The sequence below is a fragment of the Mustela putorius genome, unplaced genomic scaffold (genome assembly GCF_011764305.1).
Source record: "Mustela putorius furo isolate JIRA1106 unplaced genomic scaffold, ASM1176430v1.1 tig00003985_pilon_pilon_pilon, whole genome shotgun sequence".
NCBI classification, from domain to species: Eukaryota; Metazoa; Chordata; class Mammalia; order Carnivora; family Mustelidae; genus Mustela; species Mustela putorius.
Genome location: NW_025422125.1, coordinates 1339823 through 1365969, shown reverse-complemented (window position 1 = coordinate 1365969; position 26147 = coordinate 1339823). Strand labels below are relative to the sequence as shown.

At 37.7% G+C, this 26147-nt stretch overlaps 1 protein-coding gene across 1 annotated transcript in view; it reads left to right on the top strand.

Moving 5' to 3' along the window:
- LOC101679362 (oligophrenin-1) overlaps positions 1 to 26147 on the top strand; it is a 307195-nt gene that overhangs the window by 241473 nt on the left and 39575 nt on the right. The window contains exon 17 of the mRNA XM_045071280.1: positions 19264 to 19590. Coding sequence (XP_044927215.1) covers positions 19264 to 19590 — 327 coding nt within the window. The remainder of the gene's footprint in view (positions 1 to 19263; positions 19591 to 26147) is intronic.

The window sequence follows — 26147 nt, the reverse complement described above, 5'->3', positions numbered from 1 at the left end:
GTGATGTATGACATTGATTAATTTGCTTATATTTAATCACTCTTGCATCCTTGGAATAAATTCCCTTGTATCGTGGTGAATGAATGTTTTGAAGTATTGTTGTATTCAGTTTTCTAGTATTTAGTTGATTTTTTTTGCATCTATATTCAATAGAAATGTCAGATTTTGATTCTTTTTTTTGTGCTGTCTTTATCTGGTCTTGGTATCAGGGTAATGCTGGTCTCATAGAATGAATTTGGAAGTTCTTCCTTTTCTATTTTTGTAATATCTGGAGAAGAATAGGTATCAAATCTTCTTTAAATGTCTGGTAGAATTTGCCTATGAAGCTGTCTTGTCCTGGACTTCTGGTTTTGGGGAGTTTTTTGATAATTGAATTCACTTTCTTTGCTGGTTATTGGTCTATTCAAGTTTTCTCTTTCTTCCTGCTCCAGTTTTGGTAGGTTATATGTTTCTAGGAATTTACCTGTTTTTTCTAGGTTGTCCAGTTTGTTGGCATATAGTGTCTCATAATATTTTCTTACATTTGCTTGTATTTCTGTGGTGTTGGTTCCTATTTCTCCCCTCTCATTTGTGATTTTATTTGAGTAATTTCTCTTTGTTTTTCTGGTGAGTATGGCTAAAGTTTTATCAATTTTGCTTATCTTTTCAAAGACACAAGTCCTGGTTTCACTGATTAGTTCTACGTGTGTGTGTGTGTGTGCGTGCGTGTGTGTGTGTGTGTGTGTGTGTTTGTGTTTAAGCTTCTGTATCTTTTCTTTTCTACTCAAATATTTACTATTTCCTTCCTTCCCCTTAGGTTTTAGTTTTGTTTATTCTTCTTTTTCTCACTTCTTTATGTATAAAGTTAGGTTGTTTATTTGAAAATTTTCTTGCTCCTAGAATTTGGCATATATTGCTATAAACTTCCCTCTTAGCATTCCCTTTGCTGTATCCCATTGATTTTTGGACTGCTATGTTTTCTTTTTCATTTGTTGCCATGTAATTTTATATTTCTTCTTTGATCTATTAGTTGACCCATTCATTCTTTAGTAGGATGTTATTTAGTCTCCATGTGTTTATGTTCTTAACAGATTTTTTTCTTTTCGTTGATTTGTGGTTTCATAGTGTGGTAGTCAGAAAATATGCATGTTATTACTTTAATATTTTTTAATTTGTTGAGACTTTTCTTGTGGCATAATTTGTGTCCCATTCTGGAGAATGTTCCATGTGCCCTTGAAAAGAATGTGTATTCTGCTGTTTAAGGATGGTGTTCTGAATATATCTGCTCAATCCATCTGGTCCAGTGTCTCCTTCAAAGCCATTATTTCCTTGTTGGTTTTCTGATTGGATTGTCTGTCTGTGATGTGAATGTCCCCTACTATTATTGTGTTACTATCAATTTGTTCCTTTTTTTGCTTTTAAATGTCTTATATACTTAGTTACTCCCATGTTAGGTGCATAAATATTTACAAATGTTATAACTTCTTGTTGGATTTTCCCCTTTATTATTATACACTGTCCTTGTTTGTTTCTTGCTACAGTCTTTTTTTTTAAAGCCTATTTTCCCCAAGTCACAAGATATAAAATCAGTGTACACTAGTCAGTTCCATATCTATACACTAACAATGACACAGCAGAAAGAGAAATAGAGGAATCGATCCCATTTATAAATGCACCAAATACTATAAGATACCTGGAAATAAACCTAACCAAAGAAGTAAAGTGTCTTTATTCTGAAAACTATAGAAAACTTATGAAAGAAATTGAAGAACACACAAAGAAATGGAAAAATCATCCATGCTCATGAACTGGAGGAACAAATATTGTTAAAACAACTATGCTACCCCAAAAAAGTCTATACATTCAATAGAGTCCCTATCAAAATGCCATCAGCATTTTTCACAGAGCTGAAACAAACAATCCTAAAATTTGTATGAAACCAGGAAACATCCCAGATAGCCAAAGGAATGTTTAAAAAGAAAACCAAAGCTTGTGACATCACAATTCCAGACTTCAAGCTGTATTACAAAGCTGTAATCAGCAGGACAGTATGGTCTGGGCACAAAAACAGACATATAGGTCAATGGAACAGAATAGAGAACCCAGAAATGGACCCTAACCTCTATGATCAACTGATCTTCAACAAAGCAGGAGGGACTATTCAATGGAAAACCAATGGTGTTGGGAAAATTGGACAGCCACATGCAGAAGAATGAAACTGGACCAGTTTATTATACCATACACAAAAATAAACTCAAAATGGATTGAAGACCTAAATGTGAGATAAGAATCCCTCAAAATCCTGGAGGAGAATACAGGCAGCAACCTCTTTGACCTCAGACACAGCAACTTCTTGCTAGACACATCTCTAGATGCAAGGGAAACAAAAGCAAAAATGAACTATTGGGAGTTCAAGATAAAAAGCTTTTGCACAGCAAAGGAAACAATCAACAAAACTAAAAGGCAAGCTATGGAATTGGAGAAGATATTCACAAATGATGTATCAGATAAAGGGTTAGTATCCAAAATATATAAAAAGCTTATACAACTCAACATTCAAAAAAAATCCAATTTTTAAAAAATGGACAGAAGATATGAAGAGACATTTCTCCAAAGAAGACATACGAATGGCTAGCAAACACATGAAAAAATGTTCAACATAACTCAGAAGCAGGGAAAGACAAATCAAAACCACAATGAGATATCACCTCACACTGGTCAGAATAACTAAAATTAACAAGTCAGGAAACAACAAATGTTGGTGAGAATGCGGAGAAAGAGGAATGCCAACTGGTGTAGCCACTCTGTAAAACAGTATTGGGGTTCCTCAAAAAGTTAAAAATAGAACTACCCTACAATCTAGCAATTGCACTGCCAGGTATTCTTCCAAAGGATACAGACACAGTGATTTGAAGGGGCACATGCACCCCAATGTTTATATAGCACCAATGTCCATAATAGCCAAAATATGGAAAAAGCCTAGATATCTATCAACAGATAGATCTCCCCCAACTTGTGTTCCTTCTATCTCTGTGTGTCTCTCTCTGTAAAATAAATAAATAAAATCTTTAAAAAAAAAAAGACAAAGAAAATTGACATTTATTTAGACTAGGGAAAAAAAGAGAAGACTTAAATAAAATTAAAAATGAAAGAGGAGACATTACAACAGAAATTCAGAGATTCATAAAGAGACAACTCTGAACAATTAAATTCCAACAAGTTGGATAAGCTAGAAGAAATGGATACATTTCTAGAAACATACAAGCTCTCAAGACTGAATTATAAATAGAAAAACTGAATAGACCAATAATGAGTAAGGAGATGAATTGCAACCAAAAACCTCCCAACCAAGAAAAGCTTCACAGTCTAATGTATTCACTGGAGAATTCTACCAACCATTAATGAAGAATTAATACCAATCTTTCTAAAACCCTTGCAAATCTTTAAGAAGAAGGAACAATCCTATCTCATTTTTTGAGACCAGGCTTACCTCGGTACCAAAGCCATGAAAGACAATATAAAACAGGAAAATTGTAGGCCAGTATCCCTGACGAATATAGATGCTAAAATCCTTGACAAAGTACTTGAAAACTGAATCCAACAGCAGATTAAAAGAATCTTGAACCATGGTCAAGTGAGATTTATCCCTAGGATGGGTACAAGTATGGTTCAGTATAAATAAAACAATAAATGGGACACATCACATTGGTAGAATGAATGATAAAAATTATATGATCTTTTCAATAGATCCAGAAAAAAGCATATTCATCAAAATTATTTCATGATAACAATTCTCAACAAATTACATATAGAAGGAATGTACTTTGGTATCATAAAGGCCATATATAACAAACCCACAGCTAATATTATACTCAAAGGTGAAAAGCTGAAAGCTCTTGATCTTAGAAAGATCAAGAACAAGGATGTCCACTGCCTCCACTTTTATTCAGCATAATATTGTAGTCCTAGCCAGAGAAGTTAGTCAAGAAAAAGAAAAAAGAAAAGTGTCCAAATACAAAGCAAGAAGTAAAATTGTCTGTTTGTAGGTGGTATGCTCTTATATAGAAAAAAATCCTAGGGGGTCCTGGGTGGCTCAACTTGTTAAGCATCTGCCTTCCAGCTTAGGTCATGATTCCAGGGTCCTGAGATTGAGCCCTAGGTCAAGCTTCCTGCTCAGTGGGAAGCCTGCATCTTCTCTCCCTTTGCCACTCCCCCTGCTTGTGCACGCTCTCTCTCGATTGCTCTCACTCTTTCTCTCTCCCTCAAATAAGTAAATTAAATATTTTTTTAAATAAAATAAATAAAAAACTCTAAAGACTCCAGCAAAAGACTGTTAGAACTAATAAGCAAATTCAACAAAGTACAGGATACAAAATCAACATACAAAATTCACTTGTGTTATATACTAACAATGAACTATCAAAAAAAAAAAGAAAGAAAAAGAAATTTTAAAAAATGCCATTTACAATAGCATCAAAAAATATTTAAGAATAAAATTAACCAAGGAGTTGAAGACCTGTGCACTGAAAATTAGAAAGCATCGATGAAAGAAATTGAGAAAAACATAAATAAATGGAAAGATATTCTGTGTTCATGTATTGGAAGGATTATCTACAGAATCAATGCAAGTCTGTGTATTTGAGTTTTTAAGGTTCCACATATAAATGAGATCATGCAGGTTTTTTTCCTTTCTGTGTCTACCTTGTTACCCTGAGCATAATGTCTTCCGGGTTTTATCCATATCATTGCAAATGGCAGGATAGCCTCCTTTCTTAAGGCTGAATAATATTCATATATGTGATTATATAGCTATATTTTCTTCATTCATCTGTTAGCAGACACTTAAGTTGTTTCTATATCTTGTTATCTTTTTAATTCTTGCTGTCATAAGTGGATGTGAATCCATACACCTTTAATTCTTATGACTTCCCATTTAAGATAGGTAAGTTGAGATCCATTTTGTAGTGACATCATTGGATGCTCAGAGAGGGTAAGTAGTTTGCTAAGTCCACATAGTTTCTAAATGACAGAGCAGCAATTTGCATCCACCTCATTCGAGAACTCATTTGTCTACTACATAGTGTCTAAACACTCTTCCGAGAAGCCATTGATCCTACTCACCACTGTTCTTTACCAGCAACATTTCATTATTTCACTCCCAAACTTGTTATTCCACACTCTATAGAGTATTTCAGTGAGTCTTTTCACCAACATCACGGACTCCTGCACACCCACATATCTAAACAATGTCCATTCCACTCTTTACATCTCTTGACTCTGTCTCTCTTTGCTGCTGGTATTCTAATTTAGATCCTTCTCATCAGCAGTTTCCTATCTTGCCTCCCTACCTCTAGTCTCTCTACTCCTATGTTTTAATATGACCCAAAAGTGATATTCTAAAAACACATGTGATAATGCCACTTCCCGGCCCAAAAATAACCTCTTTAACCCAGTGATAAAGTCTATATCCCTAAACATGGCATTTATGGCCTTAATGATACATTCCCAATCCACCTTAACAACCTCATCTCCAACTACACACACTTTTCATCTAAAATCAGTTACTGTGCCCAAGCCACACTAAATTTTATTTTACGTTTTTTATTTTTTTAATTTTTTATTAACATAAATGTTTTATTAGCCCCAGGGGTACAGGTCTGTGAATTGCCAGGTTTACACACTTCCGAGCACTCACCATAGCACATACCCTCCCCAATGTCCATAACCCCACCATCTTCTCCCTACCCCCCTACCCCCAGCAATCCTCAGTTTGTTTTGTAAGATTAAGAGTCTCTTATGATTTCTCCCTCCTGATCCCATCTTGTTTCATTTATTCTTTTCCTACTCCCCAAACCCCCATGCTGTCTCTCAACTTCCTTATATCAGAGAGATCATATGATAATTGTCTTTCTCTGATTGACTTATTTCACTAAGCATAATACCCTCTAGTTCCATCCATGTCTTTGCAAATGGCAAGACTTTGTTTCCTTTGAAGGCTGTGTAGTATTCCATTGTATATATGTACACCGCATCTTTTTATCCATTTGTCTGTTGAGGGACATCTAGGTTCCTTCCATAGTTTGGCTATTGTGTACAGTTGCTATAAACATTTGGGTGCACGTGCCCCTTCGGATCACTACATTTGTATCTTTAGGGTAAATACCCAGTAGTGTAATTACTGGGTTGTAGGGTAGCTCTATTTTCAACTTTTTGAGGAACCTCCATGCTGTTTTCCAGAGTGGATGCACCAATTTGCATTCCCACCAACAGTGTAGGAGGATTCCCCTTTCTCCACATCCTTGTCAGCATCTGTCATTTCCTGATTTGTGAATTTAAGCCATTCTGACTGGTGTGAGGTGGTATCTCATTGTGGTTTTGATTTGCATTTCCCTGATGCCAAGTGATGTGGAACACTTTTTCATGTGTCTATTGGCCATCTGGATGTCTTTGCAGAAATGTCTGTTCATGTCCTCTGCCCATTTCTTGATTGGATTCTTTGTTCTTTCAGTGTTGAGTTTGCTAAGCTCTTTATAGATTTTGGATACTAGCCCTTTATCTGATATGTCGTTTACAAATACCTTCTCGCATTCTGTCAGTTGTCTTTTGGTTTTGTTGACTGTTTCCTTTGCTGTGCAAAAGCTTTTGATCTTGATGAAGTCCCAATAGTTCATTTTTGCCCTTGCTTCCCTTGCCTTTGGCGATGTTCCTAGGAAGAAGTTGCTGCAGCTGAGGTCAAAGAGGATGCTGTCTGTGTTCTCCTCAAGGATTTTGATGGATTCCTTTCTCACATTGAGGTCCTTCATCCATCTTGAGTCTATTTTCATGTGTGGTATAAGGAAATGGTTCAGTTTCATTTTTCTGCATGTGGCTGTCCAATTTTCTCACATCATTTGAAGAGACTGTCTCTTTTCCATTGGACATGCTTTCCTGCTTTGTCAAAGATTAGTTGACCATAGAGTTGAGGGTCTATTTCTGGGCTCTCTATTCTGTTCCATTGATCTATATGTCTGTTTTTGTGCCAGTACCATACTGTCTTGATGATGACAGCTTTGTAATAAAGCTTGAAGTCTGGAATTGTGGTGCCACCAACATTGGCTTTCTTTTTCAACATTCTTCTGGCTATTCAAGGTCTTTTCTGGTTCCATATAAATTTTAGAATTCTTTGTTCCATTCCTTTGACAAAAATGGGTGGGATTTTGATAGGGATTGCATTAAACGTGTAGATTGCATAGACATTTTCACAATATTTGTTCTTCCAATCTATGAGCATGGAACATTTTTCCATTTCTTTGTGTCTTCATCAATTTCTTTCATGAGTACTTTATAGTTTTCTGAGATAGATTCTTAGCCTCTTTGGTTAGGTTTATTCCTAGATATCTCAACCATTCCTAGGTAGGCTTTGGGTGCAATTGTAAATGGGATTGAGTCCTTAATTTCTCTTTCTTCTGTCTTGTTGTTAGTGTAAAGAAATGCAACTGATTTCTGTGCATTGGTTTTATATCCTTACACTTTACTGAATTCCTGAATGAGTTCTAGAAGTTTCGAAGTGGAGTCTTTTGGGTTTTCCACATATAGTATCATATTATCTGCAACGAGTGATAGTTTGACTTCTTTGCCAATTTGGATGCCTTTAATTTCTTTTTGTTGTCTGATTGCTGAGGCTAGGACTTCTAGTACTATGTTGAATAGCAGTGGTGATGGACATCCCTGCCATGTTCCTGACCTTAGCGCAAAAGCTCTCAGTTTTTCTCTATTGAAAATGATATTTGCGGTGGGTTTTTCAGAGATGGCTTTGATGATATTCAGCTATGTAGCCTCTATCCCTACTCTTTGCACAGTTTTAATCAGGAAAGGATGTTGTACTTTGTTGAATGCTTTTTCAGAATCTATTGAGAGTATTATATGGTTCTTGTTCTTTCTTTTATTAATGTGTCATATTGATTTTCGGATGAACCAAACTTGCAGCCCTGGAATAAATCCCACTTGGTCGTGATGAATAATCCTTTTAATTTAGTGTTGGAGCCTATTGGCTAGTATTTTGGTGAGAATTTTCACATCTGTGTTCCTCAAGGATATTGGTCTGTAATTCTCTTTTTTGATGGGATCTTTGTCTGGTTTTGGGATCAAGGTAACGTTGGCCTCATAAAATGAGTATGGAAGTTTTCCTTCCATTTCTATTTTTTGGAACAGTTTCAGGAGAATAGGAATTAGTTCTTCTTTATATGTTTGGTATAATTCCCCTGGAAGCTCTCTGGCCTTGGGCTCTTGTTTGATTGGAGATTTTTGATGACTGCTTCAATCTCCTTACTGTTTATGGGTTTCTTCAGGTTTTCTATTTCTTCCTGGCTCAGTTGTGGCAGTTTATATGTCTCTAGGAATGCATCCATTTCTTCCAGATTGTCACATTTGCTGGTGTATAGTTGCTCATAATATGTTCATATAATTGTTTGTATTTCTTCTGTGTTGGTTTTGATCTCTCCTCTTTCTTTCATAATTTTATTTATTGGGGTCCTTTATCTTTTCCTTTGGATAAGTCTGACCAGGGGTTTATCAATCTTATTAATTCTTTCAAAGAACCAGCTCCAAGTTTCTTTGATTTGTTCTATTGTTCTTCTGGTTTTTATTTCATTGATTTATGCTCTTTATTATTTCTCTTCTCCTGCTGGGTTTAGACTTTCTTTGTTGTACTTCCTCCAGATCCTTTAGGTATAGGGTTAGGTTGTGTATTTGACACCTTTCTTGTTTCTTGACAAAGGCTTGTATTGCTATGTATTTTACTCTCAGGACTGCCTTTGCTGTGACACACAGATTTTGAACTGTTGTGTTTTCATTATCATTTGTTTTCATGAATTTTTTCAATTCTTTAATTTCCTGGTTGACCCATTCATTCTTTAGAGGGATGCTCTTTAGTCTCCATGTATTTGGGTTCTTTCTAATTTTCCTCTTGTAATTGAGATCTAGCTTCAGAGCACTGTGGTCTGAAAATATACAGGGAATGGTCCCAATCTTTTGATACCAGTTGAGACCTGATTTATGACCCAGGATGTGATCTATTCTGGAGAATGTTCCATGCGTACTAGAGAAGAGTGTGTATTCTGTTGCTTTGGGATGGAATGTTCTGAATATATCTGTGATGTCCATCTGGTCCAGTGTGTCATTTAAGACCTTTATTTCCTTGTTGATCTTTTGCTTAGATGATCTGTCCTTTCAGTGAGGGGAGTGTTAATCTCACCTACTATTATTGTATTATTGTTGATGTGTTTCTTTGATTTTGTTATTAATTGGTTTATATAGTTGTTTGCTCCTATGTTAGGGGCATAGATATTTAAAATTGTTAGATCTTCTTGCTGGACCGACCCTTTGAGTATGATATAGTGTCCTTCCTCATCTCTTATTATAGTCTTTGTCTTAAAATCTACTTTATCCAATATAAGGATTGCCATCCCAGGTTTCCTTTGATGTCCATTAGCATGGTAAATTGTTTTCCACCCTCTCACTTTAAAACTGGAGGTGTCCTCGGGTCTAAAATGAGTTTCTTGTAGACAGCATATTGATTTTTTTTAATCCATTCTGATACCCTGTGTCTTTTGATTGGGGCATTTAGCCCATTTACATTCAGGGTAACTATTGAGAGATATGAATTTAGTGCCACTGTATTGCCTGTAAGGTGACTATTATTGCATATTGTCTCTGTTCCTTTCTGGTCTACTACTTTTAGGCTCTCTCACTTGGAGGACCCACTTCAATATTTCCTGTAGAGCTGGTTTGGTCTTTACAAATTCTTTTAGGTTTTGTTTGTCCTGGAAGCTTTTTATCCCTCCCTCTATTTTCAATGGTAGCCTAGCTGGATATAGTATTCTTGGCTGCATGTTTTTCTCGTTTCGTTCTCTGAATATATCATGCCAGTTCTCTCTGGCCTGCCAGGTCTCTGTGGATAAGTTTGCTGCCAATCTAATATTTTTAACATTTTTTGTTACAAACTTCTTGTCCCTGGCTGCTTTTAGGATTTTCTCTTTGTCACTAAGACTTGTAAATTTTACTATTAGATGACAGGTGTGTACCTATTCTTATTGATTTTGAGGGGGGTTCTCTGCACCTCCTGGATTTTGATGCTTTTAGGGAAATTCTCTACAATAATTTGCTCCAATATACCTTCTGAACCCCTCTCTCTTTCTTTTTCTTCTAGAACCCCAATTATTTTAATGTTGTTTCGTCTTATGGTATCACTTATCTCGCGAATTCTCCCCCTCATGGTCTCGTAGTTTTTTGTCTCTCTTTTGTTCAGCTTCTTTATTCTCTGTCATTTGTTCTTCTATATCACTAATTCTCTCTTCTGCCCCATTTATCCTGGCAGTAAGAGCCTCCATTTTTTATTGCACCACATTAATGAATGGTTTTTTGATTTCTGCTTGGTTAGATTTTAGTTCTTTTATTTCTCCAGAAAGTGCTTTTATTTCTCCAGACAGGTATTCTCTAATATCTTCCATGCCTTTTTCAAGCCCAGCTAACACCTTGAGAATCATTATTCTGAACTCTAGATCTGACATATTACCAATGTCCATATTGATTTGGTCTCTAGCCTTCGGTACTGCCTCTTGCTCTTTTTCTTTTGTAGTGAGTTTTTAGTCTTCTCATTTTATCCAAGTAAGAATATATGAAGGAGAGAATAAAATACTAAAAGGGTGGCAAATACCCCAGTAAAATGTGCTTTATCCAAATAAGAAGAGAATTCAAATCATGGGGGGAAGAAAGACGGTAAAAAGAAGTTCAGGAGGGGCGCCTGGGTGGCTCAGCAGGTTAAAGCCTCTGCCTTTGGCTCAGGTCATGATCCCAGGGTCCTGGGCTCGAGCCCCACTTCAGGCTCTCTGCCTGGTGGGGAGCCACCCGCCCCGCCTGTCTCTCTGCCTACTTGTGATCTCTGTCTGTCAAATAAATAAATAAAATCTTTTAAAAAAAGAAGTTCAGGGGAAAAAAATTGAGAAAATATAAAAAATAAAAAATATATATTAGACTGGTGAATAGAACAGAGTCACCCACTTAATTTTGGAGTATTTTGGTCTCTTAGAAGAAACTACCTCTCAAAATTTTAAAGAATGAATATATATATGTATACACACACAGACACACACACACACACACACAAGAAGGGTAAACACGATGAAGAGATGGAATATGACTATAAAGATGAAAATTTTAAAAAATTTTCTAAAAAAGGAGTTAAGATAAGTTGGTTTGGAGAATAAAGAAAAAGAAAGTGGAGAGAATTTGCTCAGGCTGGATACTAGAGCAAAGCCCTGTGCTTCATTTATGGTATATTTTGATCTATTAGAAGTTGTATCCCAAATTTTTTTTAGAAGAAAAACCCTATGTGTATACAAAAAATAAATTTAGATACAATGAAGTATAAAATAGGACTATAATAATGAAGGATCAAAAAGATTTTTTTCATGAAAGGTATTGTTAAGGTAAATTAGTTAAAAAAGGTAAAAAAGGAAAGAGTAAAAGTTAAAAAAACTTTTAGCATAAGAAAAAAATAAAATGAAAAAAATTAATTAACTTTGGAAGACTAAAGAATCATGGGGAGAAAGCCATGAATTCCATGCTTTGCCTTCTCCTCCTCTCGGATTTTGCTGTTCACCTTGGTAAGTGAACTTGGTCTTGGCTGGATTTCTTGCTGATCTTCTGGGGTAGAGGCCTGTTGTGGTGATTCTCAAGTGTCTTTGCCCGAGTCTGAATTGCACCACCTTTACCAGGGGCCAGGCTAAGTAATCTGCTGGGGTTCAGTTTCGGGAGTTTTTGTTCCATGAACGTTTTCCATAGTGTTATGGAAGATGGGAATGAAAATGGTGGCCTCCCAATCTCTGGCCTGAAGGAGCTGAGAGCTCGGAGCCCCACTCCTCAGTGTGCCCTCCGAGAAAGCACCTAGTCACTCCCATCTCCCTGGCCACCGGCCATGCTCTGAGCTCACCCGGCCTGTGACCAAGTGTCTCTGTCTTTGGCACACAGCCCTGTCTGGTGTCTCCAAACCCAGCAGATCCCTGCAGTCGTCCAGGGGGGGTCTCCCCAGATCTTGTGGGATCCCTGCTCAAAGAGCAGTGGTCTGGCTGTGTGATGGATCACAGTTTAAGGTAACCCCCCAGTTGAGAGCTCACTCCTTGGCTCTGTCTCTGTAGCCGGCTTCCCCCCTCTAATACTTGCAAGCTCTGTGACACTCAGACTCTGCCAATCTTTCTGTGACCCCATGGGACCTGCGACCACGCTGTTGCTGTGTGGGTTTCACCCTGGCTTAGCCTCTGGAGCGATGTCCCTCAGTGGAGCAGACTTTTAAAAGTTCTGATTTTGTGCTCCATTGCTCCACCACTTGCCAGGATCTGGCCCCTACCCCCATGGTCTATCTTCTTGTCGCTTTGGATTCACTTCTCCAGAGGTCCTACCTTTGAGAAAGTGGTTGATTTTCTGTTTCAAGAATTGCTGCTCTTCTTCTCTTTACTCCTGTTGGATTTGTAGGTGTTCGGAATCGTTTGATAAAATATCTAGCTGATCTCCTCCTTCCTGATGTCACCTCAGCCTGCTACTCCTCTGCCATCTTCCAATTATCCTGATTAGGTGATTTTGAGGCTCTGATCACATTTTTTAATATTTTAAATTAAATTAAAATTTTTTTATTTTATATTTTTAAAAATATTTTTATATTTTATTTTATTTTATATAAAAATAACTTCATTTTAGTTTTTCAGTATTCCAAGATTCTTTTTATGTACCACAGGCAGTGCTCCATGCAATTCATGCCCTCCTTAATACTCACAGCCAGGCTCACCCCCCCCCCCCGCCCTCTAAAATCCTGTTTGTTTCTCAGAGTATACAGTCTCTTATGGTTGGTCTCTCTCCCTCCAATTTCCCCCACTTCACTTTTCTTTTCCTTCTCCTAATGCCCTCTGTGTTATTCCTTGTTTCACAAGTAAGTGAAACCGTATGATAATTGGCTTTCTCTGCTTGACTTACTTCACTCAGCATAATCTTTGGTGAACCATGATCTTTCACTCCTCCAAATTGTTCTGACTGAAATTCACTTTCCTACTTTTCTACCTATTGCATTACTTCAAGGCCCAGTTCAAATGGTACCTCTTTTACAAAACCTTCTTAAGCCCCTGCAGACAGAATTAGCAGGTCCTCCTCATAGCACTTATTTGCATGATTCTACTTGTCTTATAGTAACTATTATTTTTCTCCTGCTGCACTAGTATGTTACATCTCGAAGATTCTTCCTACCACTTACCCACACATAGAAGAGAGGCCCCTCTATTGGCTACTTACCTATTTGTGAGCCCTCCCTGTCAGTCCTGATCCATTCCCAGTTTTCTGCAGTTTCTGAAGCTGTTCTATGTGTTTTCCTGTGGAAATTGATGGCTGGTTAAAGAAAGAGAATGACACTGGGCGCCTGGGTGGCTCAGTGGGTTAAGCCACTGCCTTCGGCTCAGGTCATGATCTCAGGGTCCTGGGATCAAGTCCCGCATCGGGCTCTCTCCTCAGCAGGGAGCCTGCTTCTCTCTCTCTCTCTCTCTCTCTCTCTGCCTGCCTCTCCATCTACTTGTGATTTCTCTCTGTCAAATAAATAAATAAAATCTTTAAAAAAAAAAAAAAAAAAAAAAAAAAAAAAGAAAGAGAATGACACTAAATTCTTATTATCTATAGTGGAATAAACTCTCTTCAAGAAGAGTGGACTCTGGAAACAGACTTCAGACTTTGAAAACTGGTTCTGCCGCATTAGTTTTGTGACATTGAGCTTGTATCAGTCTTAGATTCCTTATCTGTAAAATGAGACTAAGGGTTCACTACTTTATAGAGTAGTTTTGAAGATAATGGTGAGATAATCTTTGTGAAGCACTTAGAACAGGACTTAGTGCAGATAAAGTGCTCAAATAATGGTATCTGTTACCATCATCATCACTATCATTATTATCATCACCATTTTCTCATTTTGTCAATAATAATTCAGCATATTCCAGAACCTAGAATTAGTTTCCCTTGGCAGAAGGTCTTATTCAGAGTCCCCATTGCTGCTATCATTCCATCCCCTATTTCCTTGAGTCAGGAAATGATCCTTTCTCATGTGGAAAGTAGTGACCTCTCTGAGACTGTATATGTGGATCATCTTTATGAGATTGGACTTCCCTAAATGTACTGAGATGGTAACAATGCTGTTATGGCCTGTAGGGAACAGCCAACCCCTGTGGTGTCTTCTGAAGTTAGAAGAAAGTACTCATGTAACTGAGGTTTGGGGCCTAAAAATATTTAGGCACATGAGAGAAAAAATTCATGTCACTGTTCCCTTCATTGTTCTGAGAGGGTAAATGTGGTTAGGGTTACTCCTAAATGCTAGAGCTTTGCAAGCTACCTCAGGCTTAAGGCATGTCTAGTTGCATGTGATCTAGTTAACATGGCTCCTTTGTGCTTATGTCCCTACTATTATTTGTGATCCTTTAGTGAATTTTTGCTTGAATGTTCTATTCTTACAGCAATTGTGCTAGAATTAACAAAAGCAAGACTATATACCTACCTTGGTACAGAGTAGGGAAACTATAGAGGGAATCCTTTGGTCCCTGATCCCTATAATGGTGGCAGCACTGATTGGTGACAAGTTCTCAAGGAGAAGAAAGTTCTCTGGGGGAGAAAGTCTTTGCAGCAAATCTTAGCCCTTCCTTCCCACATAAAATCTCTTGCTTCACTGCCCTTTTAGAGCATAATAGCATAAATAATAACTAACAATTATAGAGTGTTTATTATGTCCCAGGCACTGAAGTAAGTATACAATCTCATGTAACCCTCACTACAACCTCATAAAGTAGTTACTATTATTACTTCCACTTTACTGAGGAGAAAACTTGAGGTATAGAGAGATTATGAATTTGCTTAAGGTCCTACAGTTGATAAAAAGCATAACTGAGATTCAAACCTGGCTATCTGACTCCAAAGCCTGCATTTCTTTTAACATTTTACTATGAAGAGTTTCAAACATAAACCAAAGTTAAAAAAAAAGTATAATGTACTCCCCATGTGCCTACCACCCAGCTTCAACATTTACCACCCATATGCCCATTCTTATTTCATCTGTACTCCTACCCATATCCCCAGCCAAGACATCATGTATGTATTTCATCCATAAATTATTCAGTATATATCTCTAAAAGATAAGGACTTTTTGAAACCAAAATTAAAATACCATCATCATACCTAAAAGAAAATAAAACAAAACAAACAGTAATTCCTTAAGAGTGCTATCTAGTCAATGTTCAAATACTCCATATTTTTTTAAAATCAGGATCCAAAAAGATATATGTATTACAACTGCTCAACATGTTTCTCAAGTCTCATTTAGCTAACAAGAACCTCTATTCTTTTTTTTTTTAATTTTTAATTTTTTATAAACATATATTTTTATCCCCAGGGGTACAGGTCTGTGAATCACCAGGTTTACACACTTCACAGCACTCACCAAAGCACATACCCTCCCCAATGTCCATAATCCCACCCCCTTCTCCCAAACCCCCTCCCCCCAGCAACCCTCAGTTTGTTTTGTGAGATTAAGAGTCACTTATGGTTTGTCTCCCTCCCAATCCCATCTTGTTTCATTGATTCTTCTCCTACCCACTTAAGCCCCCATGTTGCATCACCACTTCCTCATATCAGGGAGATCATATGATAACTGTCTTTCTCTGCTGGATTTATTTCGCTAAGCATGATACGCTCTAGTTCCATCCATGTTGTTGCAAATGGCAAGATTTCCTTTCTTTTGATGGCTGCATAGTATTCCATTGTGTATATATACCACATCTTCTTGATCCATTCATCTGTTGATGGACATCTAGGTTCTTTCCATAGTATGGCTATTGTGGACATTGCTGCTATAAACATTCGGGTGCACGTGCCCCTTTGGATCACTACGTTTGTATCTTTAGGGTAAATACCCAGTAGTGCAATTGCTGGGTCATAGGGCAGTTCTATTTTCAACATTTTGAGGAACCTCCATGCTGTTTTCCAGAGTGGCTACACCAGCTTGCATTCCCACCAACAGGGTAGGAGGGTTCCCCTTTCTCCGCAACCTCGCGAGCATCTGTCATTTCCTGACTTGTTGATTTTAGCCATTCTGACTGGTGTGAGGTGATATCTCATTGTGGTTTTGATTTGTATTTCCCTGATGCCGAGTGATATGGAGCACTTTTTCATGTGTCTGTTGGCCATCTGGATGTCTTCTTTGCAGAAATGTCTGTTCATGTCCTCTGCCCATTTCTTGATTGGATTCTTTGTTCTTTGGGTGTTGAGTTTGCTAAGTTCTTTATAGATTCTGGACACTAGTCCTTTATCTGATATGTCGTTTGCAAATATCTTCTCCTATTCTGTCAGTTGTCTTTTGATTTTGTTAACTGTTTCCTTTGCTGTGCAAAAGCTTTTGATCTTGATGAAATCCCAATAGTTCATTTTTGCCCTTGCTTCCCTTGCCTTTGGTGTTGTTCCTAGGAAGATGTTGCTGCGGCTGAGGTCGAAGAGGTTGCTGCCTGTGTTCTCCTCAAGGATTTTGATGGATTCCTTTCTCACATTGAGGTCCTTCATCCATTTTGAGTCGATTTTGTGTGTGGTGTAAGGAAATGGTCCAATTTCATTTTTCTGCATGTGGCTGTCCAATTTTCCCAGCACCATTTATTGAAGTGGCTGTCTTTTTTCCATTGGACATTCTTTCCTGCTTTGTCGAAGATTAGTTGACCATAGAGTTGAGAGTCTATTTCTGGGCTCTCTATTCTGTTCCATTGATCTATGGGTCTGTTTTTGTCTCAGTACCATGCTGTCTTGATGATGACAGCTTTGTAATAGAGCTTGAAGTCCGGAATTGTGATGCCACCAACGTTGGCTTTCTTTTTCAATATCCCTTTGGCTATTCGAGGTCTTTTCTGGTTCCATATAAATTTTAGCATTATTTGTTCCATTTCTTTGAAAAAGATGGATGGTACTTTGATAGGAATTGCATTAAATGTGTAGATTGCTTTAGGTAGCATAGACATTTTCACAATATTTATTCTTCCAATTCAGGAGTATGGAACATTTTTCCATTTCTTTGTGTCTTCCTCAATTTCTTTCATGAGTACTTTATAGTTTTCTGAGTATAGATTCTGTGTCTCTTTGGTTAGGTTTATTCCTAGGTATCTTATGGTTTTGACCACGACCAAGTGGGATTTATTCCAGGGCTGCAAGGTTGGTTCAACATCCGCAAATCAGTCAATGTGATACAACACATCAATAAAAGAAAGAACAAGAACCATATGATACTCTCAATAGATGCTGAGAAAGCATTTGACAAAGTACAGCATCCCTTCCTGATCAAAACTCTTCAAAGTGTAGGGATAGAGGGCACATACCTCAATATCATCAGAGCCATCTATGAAAAACCCACCGCAAATATCATTCTCAATGGAGAAAAACTGAAAGCTTTTCCGCTGAGGTCAGGAACACGGCAGGGATGTCCATTATCACCACTGCTATTCAACATAGTACTAGAGGTCCTAGCCTCAGCAATCAGACAACAAAAGGAAATTTAAACGCATCCAAATCGGCAAAGAAGAAGTCAAATTATCACTCTTCGCAGATGATATGATACTATATGTGGAAAACCCAAAAGACTCCACTCCAAAACTGCTAGAACTTATACAGGAATTCAGTAAAGTGTCAGGATATAAAATCAATGCACAGAAATCAGTTGCATTTCTCTACACCAACAGCAAGACAGAAGAAAGAGAAATTAAGGAGTCAATCCCATTTACAATTGCATCCAAGAACCTCTTTCTTAACCACTGCACTCTAATCTAGGTTTTCTATTATGAAGAAATGTGACAGTTTCCTTACAGCAGTTCTCAATCAGGGATTAACCGCTTTAAGGGACTCTATGAATCTCTTTAAATTAAAATTAGTTTTTAAAATTTTTCATGTTTGTGTGGGTTAATTTGGCTGTTATTAAAGTCTCAAAGTCTTAAGTAAGACTCATAACAACGGTAAAGTAGATACTATTGTCACAGAAAATTGTGGACCACAAAAGCTAAGGGAGGAACATAAAGTGGCTAGTTGGAGGTTTCTTCATGAGGGTGGAGAATGAAGTTAAATTCTGTTGTTTAACTTTAAATTTGAGAGATTTTAACAAATTACTTTTGAGAGAAATAGAAATAGTTAAGGATTGACTAATGTCTCCTAAAAAGATCAGGGTTATACTTGGGGACTCTTAAGACCCATCCATCCATCTGTGTCTATCATCTATCTATTTATTTATAAATAATCTTATTTTATTTTTTCAGTGTTCCAAGATTCATTGTTTATGTACCACACCCAGTACTCCATGCAATACATGTTCTCCTTAATACCCACCTGGTTCCCCCATCCCCTCATCCTTCTCCCCTTTATACCCTCAATTTGGGGGCATCTGGTTGGCTCAGTGGGTTAAAGCCTCTGCCTTTGGCTCAGGTCATGATCTCAGAGTCCTGGGATCAAGCCCCACATCAGGCTCTCTGCTCAGTGGAGAGCCTGCTTCTCCTCTGTATCTGCCTGCTGCTCTACCTACTTGTGATGTCAAATAAATAAATAAAATCTTTAACAAAAAACCCTCAATTTGTTTATCAGAGTCCACAGTCTCTCATGGTTCATCTACCCCCTTCATTTTCCCCTTCCTTCTCCTAATGTCCTCCGTGTTATTCTTTATGCTCCACAAGTAAGTGAAACCGTATGATAATTGACTTTCTCTGCTTGACTTATTTTACTCAGCATAATCTCCTCCAGTCCCATCCATGTTGATACAAAAGTTGGGTATTCATCCTTTCTGATGGCTGAGTCATATTCCATTGCATATATGGACCACATCTTCTTTATCCATGTTGAAGGACATCTTGGCTCTTTCCACAGTTTAGCAATTGTGGTTATTGCTGCTATGAACATTGGGGTACATATGGCCCTTCTTCTCACTAAATTACATATCCCTTTGAATAAAGCATCTTGGTATATTATGATTTTACTAAGTTGTGGTGAAAACCAAACTCTCATCTTGTAATGAATTCCCTATTTGATAGGATCTGTGACTCCACATGGGTTGGGGTAGGTAGAGACTGATTATGCAAGTTATCAGTGATTTGTCCCACAATAATAACTCCATTGAGTATGTGTAAAATTCTTTGATATTATATATACATTTATAAAAATGAAATGGCAATAAAGTTAGCATTAATCTTCCCTCTTTGCACCACCTTTTCCTAGATGAAATCCAACATCAAACACCCAATGGTATTATCACCAGCAGTATAGAATCCCCGAGGCTACCACAATACCCCAAATTGCCTATTCAGAGGAGTGGGGAATCTGACACTGGGAGGAAGTCTCCAAGCAACTGGTCTGTTTCAGACGGCAAGTTGGAGTCCTGTCCTGAAGTGGATGTAGGGAAGCTGGTGTCTAGGCTGCAGGATGGTGGGACCAAGTCCATACCAAAGGCCACCAATGGACCTGTACCAGGCACTGGGCCCACAAAAGTCCCCTCTTTCCACATAAAGAGACCAGCTCCTCGGCCCCTGGCTCACCATAAGGAGGGTAAGTGCTTGAGAATTCCATTGGAATCAGAATTGAAACCAGCAATTTTGCATCTTAAGATCTTTCTGAGGTTGGAGATAATTAAATAGGAATCTAGTTCCAATTTACTGTCACTAATATTGGAATTGTGGGTAAGAACATAAAAACCATTCACAATAATCACTGGAGTGTAAAGCTAATGAGGGTGGGGATTTGGGACCTGCTTTATTTACTTCTTTATCCCAAGTACTTAGAACAATGTTTGACTGTCACAAGGTAAGCACTAATTGTTTGTAAAATAAATTAATAATAATAATATTTTTATCAATGTTATTATTGCTGCTGTTGCCATTGAATATCTACTGTATCCCTGGCACTGAACTAGATATTGACAAATTATTTCTGATCCTTCACCTTACTGTGAAGAACACATTACTCTTTTTCTTTCCTACTAGAAAACTGAGGATCCTAGAGCTAAGTGACTTGCCAAAGGTTCACAGTTACTAACTGGCAGAGCTGGAATCTCAGTCTTACCAAGTGTGGCAGGTACCAAAGCCTGTGTTATTTCCAATAATTCAGAACTATCAATTCATATAAGAAGCTTTGAAATTCATGAACTAGTGGTTTCTCATTCTCACTTTTCAGATTAGTCAAAATACAGACAAATGGGCACAACTTCTGCAAAACTCTGGACTTTCTAAATTACAAATCCAAGATGTGGCTGACTTTGGTAAATTTAATTCGAGACTCATGTTTGGAGGTTGGGGGCTAATCCAGAGGGTATCTGGAGGGTGGTACATAATTCCATGAAGCTAATATGATATAATGGACAGAATATGGACTTTGATATCACAAAAGCTCAGACCCAAATTGTGACTCTTACTTTCTAGCTAGATGACCTTCTAAAAATGTGCCTTGATTTTTATCCTGTCTTGTTCCAGAAAGGATTTAAGGCTTTCACAATATAGAAAATATAAGAACTTAAAAATAGTAAGAATAATTTATTCAACAAGTATTTATCGAGTACTTGCTGTTTGTCTAGCCCCATTCTTGGTATTGAGGACATAAGAATGAATAAGACATAAGGTCCCTACTCTCTTGAGACTTATATTGGAGCTTAGCAAACTATGACCTTAACTGAAAAATATCAAAAGAAAAATAATATGTCATGACACATGAAAATTATATGAAATTCAAATTTCTGTGCCCATCAACAGATGCACACCAATTCATTTACATATTGTGTAAAGCTACTTTCACACTAAAACAGCAGAATTGTGTAGTAGCAACAGAGATCTTATTGCCCACAAGTCCTAAAATATTAACTATCTGATACTTTACAGAAAATGTTTGCTGACTTCTGCCTTAGATTCTAGAGAGTGCAGGTGAGAAAAAATGAAGCCAAGAGAGGGGGAAAATGGTAGGATAGTAGGGATATGGAAAGAATGAAGTTAGTCCACAAAATGTTTGCTGTGAAGCCTTACACACTTGCCAGAACAGTGTCACAGATTTGGCTCCAAACTTTCTAGAGAAAATGAAAAGAGAAAGAACTTAATAGTCATATAAATCCATGGTCTTGAGGTAATAATAAGCAAGTTGTTCAAAAAAACACAACTCATCCATTTTTGAAGCCAAAGAATACTTCTAAGAAGCATTTTATCTCAAGGATTATTGCATATGGGCTGATGACATTGTCTCTGGTCACAATTCAGTAAAATCTATTCTATGAGAGTCTGATAAGATTTCCATTAAGTAACTGACTATGAATTCTTTGGCTTGACCCAGTGATGCGTCTGTCTGTATGATTAATGGTTATTTAAGATCTGTGCACCTTGGTTTCTATATCTGTTAATAGGATTAACAGCTCATCCCACAGAACTATTGCTAAGGTTAAAAGAAATAACAAAATATCTGTCATATAACCAATATTCAAAATATGTTATTAATTCCCTTTCTCTGCCCTTCCTCTTCCTAAGATTTTTCTATTCAGGAAAATAGCCAACTAGAACCGGACTTCTATGTAGACACAGTTTCAAATTATAGGTCATGTGTTGACCTTCACATCAATCTGTTACAGAGTTGGGTAACTCAAATTATATTCATCACAGTGAAGTTTGTCTTGCCTGCTGCCAAGCCTTGAGGTCAGCTAGATCCTATAAGTTTAGCACACACTGTAACTTAGCCCTCTTTCTTCCATCATCTACTGTGAAGTTAAATTCCAGATGCATTCCCCCTTCCCCTTTCTCCACAGTCCTGCTCCAGACTTCTGGCAGCAAGTAACAGTTTCAGTTAATGTAAGTACTGATCTTACTGTCCAGTATCAGCCAGAATATCTAAATTTGGGCCACATAATTGCCTGCTTTTGCTTTATATCTTAAATCAGTCAGCAACAGACTAGTGTGATGCAGCTTTTCTCAAGGCGCCATGCCTCCAGCCTTAGCTACAGAAGACAGAACTGAGGTAGTGGTTCTGGCCTTGGTGGAAAATCAGGCAAACTTCTGCCTCCTTTTTTTCAAGCTTTTATTTAAATTCTAGTTAGTTAACATACAGTGTAACATTCATTTTAGGAGTAGCATTTAGTGATTCATCATTCACATATAATACCTAGTGCTCATCACAAGTGCCCTCCATAATATCCATTACCCATTTAGCCCATACCCCCCACACACCTGCCCTGCAGCAACCATAGTTGAGAGTCTCTTTTATGGTTTGCCTCTCTCTTTATTTCCCCTTATGTTCATCTTCCTTGTTTCTTAAATTCCACATATGACTGAAATTCTATGGTACTTGTTTTTCTCTGACTTATTTTCACTTAGCCTAATATGCGCTAGATCTACCCACATCATTGAAATGGCAGGATTTCAGGGTCTTTATTTATTTATTTAATTTTTTAAAGATTTTATTTATTTATTTGACAGAGAGAGATCACAAGTAGGCAGAGAGGCAGGCAGAGAGAGAGAGAGAAGAGAGAGGAGGAAACAGGTTCCCTGCTGAGCAGAGAGCCCAATGCAGGACTCCATCCCAGGACCCTGAGATCATGACCTGAGCCGAAGGCAGCGGCTTAACCCACTGAGCCACCCAGGTGCCCAGGATTTCAGGTTTTTTGATAGTTGAGTAATATTTCATTTTATATATATATAAATCTCATGACTTTTTTCCATTCATCAGTCAATAGACATAGACATTTGGGATCTTTCCATAATTTGGGAACTATATATAATGCTGCTATAACAATCAATACCCTAGAGGAGAACACAGGTAGAAACCTCTTGGACATTGGCCATAGCAACTTCTTACTAGATAAGTCTCTGTAGTTGCCTCTTTGAAGTTTGCTCACTACTCACCTCTTTCTCCTTCCCTTCCTCCCCATTTTGGCTGTCACTCCAGTGATAGATTCCAGGCATCAGAACAAATATCAGTTAAGAAAATGCTATAAAAGACTGTCCTGACATATAACTGGTAGTTGTTATCTCCCCAAGTGCTGGCCAGCAGCCTAAATGACAGTCAGAGGGAAGGAACTGCCACCTGAGCTGACCCACTCTGCACCTTCCAGTTGTCACTCTATTTCAGCTCTTTTTATTCAGAGCTTTACCTACATGTCAAGAGCCAGTGCAAGGCCTCATTGCTTTAGTGATCCAACTGTGCCACTGTCTTGTCTTCCATCTCCATCCTTTGTCTCAGTCCAACATTTGAGTGGACTTGATATTCTTTACATTTTTCCTCAGCAATTAAAAATAGCAAACACAAGCTGTGTGTTAAATCACATTGTTCTATGGCAGTTGGCTTAAAATAAAATCAAAATTGTTTGCTGTTACAATTTTGTCAAGGACTTTTTTCTGTTCCAGACATAGAACTGGATACTTTCTCTTTTTCTATTTTATCTAATTATGAGAAACCTATGAGATAGTCTCTTTTTTCTTCATTTCACATTTATTTCCCCCATTAAGGAACAACTGAGGCTTAGAGAAGTGAAACAACTTTCCAGCGTCACCAACGTTGTAAGATAGGAGGACAGAGCTTGAACTTTGGCTTCTTGAGTATCACATTTTTATTTATTAAACAGCTTTATCTACCTTCTCCTTTATATTGTCTAAGAAGCTTTAGCTGTTAAGAGAGAAAAATTATACAAGCCAATATCCTATCCTCTCTTGATATCACTGCTTCTAACCAGGCTTGGCTTTGAAGAGGACTTTTCTCTAGTTTCTACAAAGGGACTTAGGACTTTCCTTTTGAGAATAAGGTGGGGAAGATATCTATTTACCTGCATTTGTTCATGTATTCCAGCATAGTGCTATGCAATGGGAGAGAAAGAGATGAAAGGCCATGCATGGTCTCTGCCCTCCAGAGGTTCATGGCGAGGCTGGCATGTAAGCAACCAGTCCCAATCCAGTATGACCCATGTTCTGATGGGGGTGAGAATTAATTCCTGTTGGAGTATGGGGCAAGGAGCCCTTCACTCTGCCTTAGGTTCTGAGATAAAAGTGAAGGATATAACTACACTGGAAACCTATAATATATGTGCTTAGGAGCACTTCTTGGCTCTTTCTTCTGCCTTACTAGAGAGAAAAGACTGCATTCTGATGGTGTCATTATGATGGTGTGTTCTAGGATTTGGAGAAAGCATGCTTGTAAGGCCTTGCTCAGCCACAGGGCCATTAATTCTCCACTACGGTAACTATTTCAATGAATAGCATTTGCATCTTCTCCAGAGGTATTAGAAACAGACTTGTTCTTGAAATAATTGGCTGTGCTGGCCATTATTCACATTTGGTTGTTTGAATTCATTATGCTTTAAAATCTGCTGCATTTGGTTTTAATTCTCTGCCTTTCCTAGAGCCTAACCCCCAAGTGATCCAAAAGAGTAATTAGTGGCTACAGGAGTAGAGAGGCTTTCAGGTGAGCATGGCAGAATTTCCTAGAAAGTAAGAGATGATTCTAGAAAATTGGAAGAATGTGCAAGTAGAAAGAACCACTCCTTATCATGCTGTTAGGTTGGGTGTAGATGAATATAAGAAAAGATCGGAGAAAGTTGCTTAAAGTGATTTCTTAGTACCTCTTGAGGTAAGAAATCAATAAGTGCTAAGATTGGCTATGGTCATTTTACAGAGAATGGGGAGGGAGAGAAGAGTCTGGGCTGGAGAGGGAGGTCAAATTTGTAGTAAAAGTCATGTTGTGGACCAAATTGAAAAGGAAATTAAGGGGATGTACAGTTTGTTAGAGAGATCATAGGCTCAGAAGGCTTAGTGAAGTCTCAGATTTGACAGGCTTCAGAGTTTCCCAGATATGATTTTGATTCCTAGCTCTGCCTCAGAGGTGTGGGACTTTTGGCAAGCCACAACCTCTCTAAGTCTTAGTATTATTTATAAAATGAAGATAATAATTATGCCCATGAGATTATTGCAACAGTGGAATAAGGTATCAATGTGCATAGCACATAATGAGTACTCAGTAAGTGGTAGCAGTTGATTTGCTTTTACAGGAAGCTAAATACTAGCTACATAATCTTAGGTAAACTTAACTTCTTTCAGCCAGTTTTATTAACTGTAAATGGGAACAAGGGCTACATTGTAGGAAACATTTTTGTGGGTAAAAATTAAGATTATGTATAGAAAACATTTATACAATAATACAATAGAAGTTCAAAAAGTGATGTTACTGGATGGGTAACAATTTCTCAGGAAATGGCAGCCATAGAAGATGGTACATGTTTACTCTTTTGTATTTAGGAGCCTATGGGAAGCCTCAAGCCTCAAGCATAGATGTCATCAAAGAACTCAGAGATACTCTTTCCACCCTTGAACTTCTTCTGACCTTGCCAAACACTGAGAAAGAGGAGGGCCATTGTTGAAGGGAAGGGACAAGGAAGGATTTTTAGCCATCCCTCAAGGTCCACTTCAAGTCCTATTCCTTCCATGAAGCCTTCTGCCCCAGGGAACTCTACCTTACCTCATTTCTTCTGACATTCAAGTTTGACCCTTTAATGTGGATGCTGAGTTACAGTATTCACACTTATTTCCCAAATGTATGACTTCATTGTCTAATTCTGTTTTAAGCCCCTGGAGGGCAAGGTCTATGTCATATCACTAAGACTGGGCACAAAAGCCCTCAAGAAACACAACATATTGAAAACCTTTCAATTTAGGTTTCAGAATAGCCCTGAAGTTTGGCTATATCATGTTTGTATGTGTCAAAGATGTCACAAGTGGGAACTTAAAAAAGAAAACCTCTGTATGTTGTCCTTCTATTGGACTGAAGTACATCATTTTTTTTTACTCAATATTTATTGAATATCAGTTATGTGCAAAGCAATTTACTTGGGCTTTTAGTGACTACAGAAATGGATCTTGTCATCAGGTTGCTTCCATTATAATATGGAACATAGAGACACCAAAACAAAGAGCACTGATTCAAAGTACAAGATGATTAGCACCTTAGGAGTCAGAGAAAAGAATTTGGAGCATCTTAGTCTTGGAGCACTTAAGCTGAATCTTAACAGATGTAAATTTAGGCATGTGGGAATAGGGTAAAGGGAACCTGGGGAAAATATGATCAATTGTGAAACAGGTATATGGAACAAC